The sequence below is a fragment of the Rhopilema esculentum genome, chromosome 3 (genome assembly GCF_057945365.1).
Source record: "Rhopilema esculentum isolate cy_ngs chromosome 3, ASM5794536v1, whole genome shotgun sequence".
Taxonomy (NCBI): domain Eukaryota; kingdom Metazoa; phylum Cnidaria; class Scyphozoa; order Rhizostomeae; family Rhizostomatidae; genus Rhopilema; species Rhopilema esculentum.
The window spans coordinates 801,297-809,105 of NC_142817.1; the positions used below are offsets into that span (position 1 = coordinate 801,297).

At 39.2% G+C, this 7,809-nt stretch overlaps 2 protein-coding genes across 4 annotated transcripts; both read right to left on the reverse strand.

Moving 5' to 3' along the window:
• Window positions 1–1,620: 1,620 nt before the first annotated feature.
• On the reverse strand, window positions 1,621–3,395 carry LOC135691471 (uncharacterized). 2 transcript variants are annotated; one of them, XM_089111855.1, is made up of 4 exons: window positions 2,837–3,395; window positions 2,612–2,704; window positions 2,225–2,261; window positions 1,621–1,767 (listed from the first exon to the last, which is right to left on the reverse strand). In XM_089111855.1, the coding sequence occupies exons 1-4, from the start codon at window positions 2,964–2,966 to the stop codon at window positions 1,701–1,703; spliced, it is 327 nt and encodes a 108-aa protein (XP_088967981.1). In that variant the 5' UTR covers window positions 2,967–3,395; the 3' UTR covers window positions 1,621–1,700. The 2 variants fall into 2 exon arrangements, with proteins under 2 accessions (XP_088967981.1, XP_088967976.1); XM_089111850.1 differs by having other exon boundaries at window positions 2,612–2,707.
• Window positions 3,396–5,291: 1,896 nt separating this feature from the next.
• Window positions 5,292–6,943, reverse strand: LOC135694714 (uncharacterized). Of its 2 annotated transcripts, none has more exons than XM_089111845.1 (4): window positions 6,515–6,943; window positions 6,284–6,385; window positions 5,897–5,933; window positions 5,292–5,439 (listed from the first exon to the last, which is right to left on the reverse strand). In XM_089111845.1, the coding sequence occupies exons 1-4, from the start codon at window positions 6,633–6,635 to the stop codon at window positions 5,373–5,375; spliced, it is 327 nt and encodes a 108-aa protein (XP_088967971.1). In that variant the 5' UTR covers window positions 6,636–6,943; the 3' UTR covers window positions 5,292–5,372. The 2 variants fall into 2 exon arrangements, with proteins under 2 accessions (XP_088967971.1, XP_088967969.1); XM_089111843.1 differs by having other exon boundaries at window positions 6,284–6,388.
• Between the last annotated feature and the right edge of the window lie 866 nt (window positions 6,944–7,809).

Genomic DNA, 7,809 nt, shown 5'->3' on the forward strand with positions numbered 1-7,809 from the left:
GGCTTCGAAAGAATTCTTGTCTTTACCGAGGCTAATTTTATTATCATTCACAGGGGGTTTTAAGAAAATTCTTGTCTTTTCCGAGGCTAATCTATGTACTCTACCGTAGGGTCACTGGCAAGCCCGCGTAGCGGGCTTCGTAGGGGAGCTAGTCTTCCGTTAATTGAAAGTTGCTTCAAAACATTTGCAGCCCAGGTCTATTCGTGTTCCTCGTTTAAATAATTTAATGTGTTACCCCCTAAGTCTCCTGTTTTAATTTTCCATAAAATTTCATGTTAAGACTTCCCAACCTTACTTATCTGTTTACTCCTCTGACAAATCAAATTAAAGTTGAATCTATCTTGAAAATCAGAATAAAAAAACAATGTCCTCCTACATTCTTTCAATTTTATAAGGAATGCAAGCAAAAAGTGTAATATCATACAGCAAGCAGGCAAGGATACTTTAAACGTGACAAAAGGCAAACATAATTAATCTAATCCATAGTCACGCCTACTGTGAGTAGCATATACTATTGGCAAGAGCAGGAAATAATTGCTCGAGGACAAAGTATTATTTACTTGCAGCAACAACCCTATTGAGATAAGAGCTATTTTCGTGTAGGAAGATAATGCTTTATTACCTTGATTGTAATCAGTAAATCCTTTTAGAAAAGTAAACCCAAACTTAATTACTTGCTGGCTCCAGATACCCATACTTGCGAAATTCCTAATAGAATCAATCCAATAAGTAGTTCCTTGATTATTATGATTACCAATTAGCAATATCATAGCTTTCATCACCATCTGAACCCCTTTGAAATCGAGGTTAATAGCACTCTTGACTTTCAGAGGCTAATCTTACTATTCCATTCCGGGGTCCATAGGGTGCCCGCAGAGCGGGATTTACTGGGAGCTACTCTTCCGTTTATTAAAATGTACACACCAATTTGATACATAAACGGTTGCAATATCGAGGCAAGGCAGAAAAGTTCTTCAATACATTTTGTAAGCCACGATCTAATTGGGGTCCTCGTTTAAATACTTTCACGGGTTACCCTCTTTAATTCTCCTGCTTATTCTAATTGCAATTTTCAAAGTTTCCATCTTCTTTTATCTCTCGGTGTATCGTGGTGGTCGTTTAAATATCTTGCAGGCTTATCTAAAAGCTTTGTTAATTATTCTGAATTCTACTTTAAACTTGACAGCAACATGCTTCTGCCAGTCCCACCAATTCCTTATGCTCGTTGGCACATTTTCATGGGTTACTCCTAGAGGTTCTCCTATTTAGTCAGAATCAAATTTTTAAGTTTTCCAATCATACACTCTTAGCCCTCGTCGACTTATGGGGCGTTTTTAAATATTTTCTAAAGTCATTCTTAGAGCTGTAATGTTCATTTTAAAGCACTTCGTTCAATCTTTGTTCACTTGTGATGCTGTTTTTAGACATAATTGCGGGCCACCCTCAAAGCTCCCTGTTTATTCTGAATCAAACACCTCTTCTAAACCCCAAAGAGTTATAAAGTTATTACGCAGTTCTATACATTTGAGGTCCACATATCATATCTTCGTCACAATTAGCTTTTGAAACACTGCAGCAACAAAGCACTTAAGAAATGGAAAGATAGAAAACAGCCAAAGTTTCGTGCATCAGAAATGATTCTTACTCCAACAACAAATTAACAAAATACAATTTACGGACAACAGCTAATCTATATAACTTTAGTCCTTTTCTCCACAGTCAAGAATCACGTCTGGGTCATAATTATTGCTTGAAACGATCTTTGATCTAGATGAAGAACATCACAAATAATTAAGATGTTATTCCATGGTTAATGAAAGCACTTTTTAAGGAAATCCATAGTCATAATGCTTTGTAAAAATTTCAGAAAAAAAGGTTCGCCCCGAGGGTTTAGCCACCCCTTTATGCGACCTGTTTTTAGTGAAATTTCATCAAACTAAGCATAAAATCATTTGAACTTGTTCTTGTGAAGCGAGCAATACAGCAAATCCATCTTCCTTGAAGGACAAAACTACGAAGAGGTAAAACATTAAGAGAAAGGCGTTCGTGGCGGGTCTAGCGACTCCTTTTAGCAACCGGTTTTTAGTGTAATTTCACCCAAATAAGCATAAAGTCATTTGAAATGGTTTCTAGAATAATTGTCACTCAGGAGGCAGGCAAATCCCATCTCATTCTCAGTGGGAAAATCTCACAAAAAGTGAAATTTTAATAGAAAAATACTCACTTGTTGAACCAAAAAGTCAGCGAATCCGATCGTTTATCTACAAAAAATGAAGGCGGTTAGGAAAAGTTGCTGCAAAGGATTCTCGATAGGCATAAAAAGTTGGGGGCTGGCGGGATTACATAATTCGCATTACAACGGGTTTCCTATGAAAATCAAATTTTCTTGCATCAAGAATAAACAGCAGGAAAAATCTACCACAATTCTTCATACTTTGATTGCAATAAAGCCAATCCAGTTTCCTTTAAGCACAAAACCACGAGAAGAGGTAAAAAGTTTTCGTTCGCAGCGGGGGTCTAGCAGCCGGTTTTTAGTGTAATTTCATCGAAATGAGCACAAAATCATTTGAAAAAAGTAATATCGAAAACACGTAAGAACAACAACGCTTACTTGTATTCGCATGCCATCGATTCTGATGCCAGTGAAGAACAGGAACAGCCAGCAGCCATTGCAAAACCAAAAAACGGGCAGCAGCGTGCGTAGCTACTAAAACGAAGAAAAGGAAGATTGTCAAAAGCACGAATCACATGGCTCTTGCAAACAAAATAAGAAACGGGGTTCAATCGTCGATCGATAAAAAATCATCAGCTGATAAAAAAAGCTAGCAAGACTCACCTGAGGTCTGTCGAGAGCACCCAGCACGATTGACTACTGGAGCTGTAGCTGTAGCACACGACACCGACCGTCGACGACCGCTTCGAGTTCGAAAAGGAATGCCAACCAGCAGTGCACGTAGATTTATCATCCAATTCCAAATCACCTAAATTATCGGCGGCACACAGTAGATTCTTTGTGGAAAGCGAAACGAATTTGAAAAGCCTCCGTTCAAATTGAAGGGTTGCTGTTGGAAGGAGTTTTGAAACCTTTTGTAGAGAGCAAGAGAAAAGAGAGAGAAAGAACCTTTAGAAAGGCGGGACAAAGACCGCGGAGAGCACTAATCGTGATCGAGAGGATTTCGAACGAACCCAAGAGAAAACCGTAAATATCTCAGGAACGGAAGCGAAAAGGAGAAAAAGGAGACCGTAGTATGGTGAACCAAAGATCGAGGATGAAGGGGAAAAAGGAATTTTGAAAATCGGCCGAGCCGTTTTGGCTGGAATCCCTCTTAATCGCCGGGCGGTGGGGACCTTTTGTTCGGGGTTAATTTGCATAAACGAATTTTAGTTATGGTGATTGGCTCCGCACAGGTCACGTGATCAAAAAAATTGCTTGCACTCTTGTGCGCATTAAATTCGCACTCCTGTGACTATCGCTAGGAAGGGGGGAGCCTCTACCCCCTTTCTATTTAAGGCTCCCCCCTTCCTAGCGATAGTCACAGGAGTGCGAATTTAATGCGCACAAGAGTGCAAGCAATTTTTTTGATCACGTGACCTGTGCGGAGCCAATTTTTTTCAAATCGAGTTTGATACACCTCTTGTCTTTTCCGAGGCTAATCTGCATACTCATTGGGGGCTTCGAAAGAATTCTTGTCTTTACCGAGGCTAATTTTACTATCATTCACAGGGGGTTTTAAGAAAATTCTTGTCTTTTCCGAGGCTAATCTATGTACTCTACCGTAGGGTCACTGGCAAGCCCGCGTAGCGGGCTTCGTAGGGGAGCTAGTCTTCCGTTAATTGAAAGTTGCTTCAAAACATTTGCAGCCCAGGTCTATTCGTGTTCCTCGTTTAAATATTTTAATGTGTTACCCCCTAAGTCTCCTGTTTTAATTTTCCATAAAATTTCATGTTAAGACTTCCCAATCTTACTTATCTGTTTACTCCTCTGACAAATCAAATTAAAGTTGAATCTATCTTGAAAATCAGAATAAAAAAACAATGTCCTCCTACATTCTTTCAATTTAATAAGGAATGCAAGCAAAAAGTGTAATATCATACAGCAAGCAGGCAAGGATACTTTAAACGTGACAAAAGGCAAACATAATTAATCTAATCCATAGTCACGCCTACTGTCAGTAGCATATACTATTGGCAAGAGCAGGAAATAATTGCTCGAGGACAAAGTATTATTTACTTGCAGCAACAACCCTATTGAGATAAGAGCTATTTTCGTGTAGGAAGATAATGCTTTATTACCTTGATTGTAATTCAGTAAATCCTTTTAGAAAAGTAAACCCAAACTTAATTATTTGCTGGCTCCAGATACCCATACTTGCGAAATTCCTAATAGAATCAATCCAATAAGTAGTTCCTTGATTATTATGATTACCAATTAGCAATATCATAGCTTTCATCACCATCTGAACCCCTTTGAAATCGAGGTTAATAGCACTCTTGACTTTCAGAGGCTAATCTTACTATTCCATTCCGGGGTCCATAGGGTGCCCGCAGAGCGGGATTTACTGGGAGCTACTCTTCCGTTTATTGAAATGTACACACCAATTTGATACATAAACGGTTGCAATATCGAGGCAAGGCAGAAAAGTTCTTCAATATATTTTGTAAGCCACGATCTAATTGGGGTCCTCGTTTAAATACTTTCACGGGTTACCCTCTTTAATTCTCCTGCTTATTCTAATTGCAATTTTCAAAGTTTCCATCTTCTTTTATCTCTCGGTGTATCGTGGTGGTCGTTTAAATATCTTGCAGGCTTATCTAAAAGCTTTGTTAATTATTCTGAATTCTACTTTAAACTTGACAGCAACATGCTTCTGCCAGTCCCACCAATTCCTTATGCTCGTTGGCACATTTTCATGGGTTACTCCTAGAGGTTCTCCTATTTAGTCAGAATCAAATTTTTAAGTTTTCTAATCATACACTCTTAGCCCTCGTCGACTTATGGGGTGTTTTTAAATATTTTCTAAAGTCATTCTTAGAGCTGTAATGTTCATTTTAAAGCACTTCGTTCAATCTTTGTTCACTTGTGATGCTGTTTTTAGACATAATTGCGGGCCACCCTCAAAGCTCCCTGTTTATTCTGAATCAAACACCTCTTCTAAACCCCAAAGAGTTATAAAGTTATTACGCAGTTCTATACATTTGAGGTCCACATATCATATCTTCGTCACAATTAGCTTTTGAAACACTGCAGCAACAAAGCACTTAAGAAATGGAAAGATAGAAAACAGCCAAAGTTTCGTGCATCAGAAATGATTCTTACTCCAACAACAAATTAACAAAATACAATTTACGGACAACAGCTAATCTATATAACTTTAGTCCTTTTCTCCACAGTCAAGAATCACGTCTGGGTCATAATTATTGCTTGAAACGATCTTTGATCTAGATGAAGAACATCACAAATAATTAAGATGTTATTCCATGGTTAATGAAAGCACTTTTTAAGGAAATCCATAGTCATAATGCTTTGTAAAAATTTCAGAAAAAAAGGTTCGCCCCGAGGGTTTAGCCACCCCTTTATGCGACCTGTTTTTAGTGAAATTTCATCAAACTAAGCATAAAATCATTTGAACTTGTTCTTGTGAAGCGAGCAATACAGCAAATCCATCTTCCTTGAAGGACAAAACTACGAAGAGGTAAAACATTAAGAGAAAGGCGTTCGTGGCGGGTCTAGTGACTCCTTTCAGCAACCGGTTTTTAGTGTAATTTCACCCAAATAAGCATAAAGTCATTTGAAATGGTTTCTAGAATAATTGTCACTCAAGAGGCAGGCAAATCCCATCTCATTCTCAGTGGGAAAATCTCACAAAAAGTGAAAATTTAATAGAAAAATACTCACTTGTTGAACCAAAAAGTCAGCGAATCCGATCGTTTATCTACAAAAAAGGAAGGCGGTTAGGAAAAGTTGCTGCAAAGGATTCCCGATAGGCATAAAAAGTTGGGGGCTGGCGGGATTACATAATTCGCATTACAACGGGTTTCCTATGAAAATCAAATTTTCTTGCATCAAGAATAAACAGCAGGCAAAATCTACCACAATTCTTCATACTTTGATTGCAATAAAGCCAATCCAGTTTCCTTTAAGCACAAAACCACGAGAAGAGGTAAAAAGTTTTCGTTCGCAGCGGGGGTCTAGCAGCCGGTTTTTAGTGTAATTTCATCGAAATGAGCACAAAATCATTTGAAAAAAGTAATATCGAAAACACGTAAGAACAACAACGCTTACTTGTATTCGCATGCCATCGATTCTGATGCCAGTGAAGAAGGGGAACAGCCAGCAGCAATCGCAAAACCAAAAAACGGGCAGCAGTGTGCGTACCGTACGTAGCTACTAAAACGAAGAAAAGGAAGATTGTCAAAAGCACGAATCACATGGCTCTTGCAAACAAAATAAGAAACGGGGTTCAATCGTCGATCGATAAAAAATCAGTTGATAAAAAAAGCTAGCAAGACTCACCTGAGGTCTGTCGAGAGCACTCAGCACGATTGACTACTGGAGCTGTAGCTGTAGCTGTAGCACACGACACCGACCGTCGACGAAAAGGAATGCCAACCAGCAGTGCACGTAGATTTATCATCCAATTCCAAATCACCTAAATTATCGGCGGCACACAGTAGATTCTTTGTGGAAAGCGAAACGAATTTGAAAAGCCTCCGTTCAAATTGAAGGGTTGCTGTTGGAAGGAGTTTTGAAACCTTTTGTAGAGAGCAAGAGAAAAGAGAGAGAAAGAACCTTTAGAAAGGCGGGACAAAGACCGCGGAGAGCACTAATCGTGATCGAGAGGATTTCGAACGAACCCGAGAGAAAACCGTAAATATCTCAGGAACGGAAGCGAAAAGGAGAAAAAGGAGACCGTAGTATGGTGAACCAAAGATCGAGGATGAAGGGGAAAAGGAATTTTGAAAATCGGCCGAGCCGTTTTGGCTGGAATCCCTCTTAATCGCCGGGCGGTGGGGACCTTTTGTTCGGGGTTAATTTGCATAAACGAATTTTAGTTATGGTGATCTTTTAAAATTATGTCCCAGTGGTCTATAAGAATTTTACTTATATTGATAGTCCGCTTGCCGTTTGGTATGCCGAAAGAGAGGGTTGAGTTGAGTTTTCCGATGTGGTGTGTAAATTACTTGGGGGTTCCCTGTTTGTACATTTATACTCAGTGGGATTTCTGTAATTATAACCGTTACTCTTTCTTTTTTTAAAAACTTCACAAACGGTAGCGAAATCTTGCTCCGACAAAGTTATAGATTTTCTTCGTATACCTTCCGACAGGTGGGCTAAGCAACTCTGACGGGGGGATGTAGCTCCCCCCTCCCCCGTTCCCCGCTGGCGCCACCGCCGCAAACATGGAAGGTATTTTTTACAAAACCTGAATATTGAATTAAAAAGATAGAATATGTACCACTTTGAATTCAAAAATGGTGTCTTACAACTTAAGCTATGCGTTACGAAGTGTTTTTGTGGGGAAAGGAGAAGTGGTATTGTTTGTACTTTGAGACGAAATACCAATTCGGGATGCCATCATTCGGTGCTTCAAAGATCATATACAAGACTACAGGACTACAAAGAAAGCGAAAGATACAACAACATGGCATGCTAAAAAGCACGGCTTTAGATTGCTGTAATCAACCAAAGCTTTAGATTGATGCCCTGCAAAACCGTTTGACTACATTAGTTTGAGGAAAAAACGCCCTTTTTATTTCTGCTTTGAGTTTTCGTTAGCTTCGTCCACCGTGAATGCATTTCGATGGGCT

Excerpts from the sequence above, each read along its gene's own strand:
- LOC135691471 (XM_089111850.1), bottom strand. The coding sequence starts at position 2,966 with ATGATAAATCTACGTGCACTGCTGGTTGGCATTCCTTTTCGAACTCGA. Across the intron at positions 2,708-2,836 it reads GTGCTCTCGACAGACCTCAG|TAGCTACGCACGCTGCTGCC; the intron begins GTGAGTCTTGCT and ends TCTTCGTTTTAG. Across the intron at positions 1,768-2,224 it reads CTGACTTTTTGGTTCAACAA|ATCAAAGATCGTTTCAAGCA; the intron begins GTGAGTATTTTT and ends TTCTTCATCTAG.
- LOC135694714 (XM_089111843.1), bottom strand. The coding sequence starts at position 6,635 with ATGATAAATCTACGTGCACTGCTGGTTGGCATTCCTTTTCGTCGACGG. Across the intron at positions 5,934-6,283 it reads TCGATGGCATGCGAATACAA|ATAAACGATCGGATTCGCTG; the intron begins GTAAGCGTTGTT and ends CCTTTTTTGTAG. Across the intron at positions 5,440-5,896 it reads CTGACTTTTTGGTTCAACAA|ATCAAAGATCGTTTCAAGCA; the intron begins GTGAGTATTTTT and ends TTCTTCATCTAG.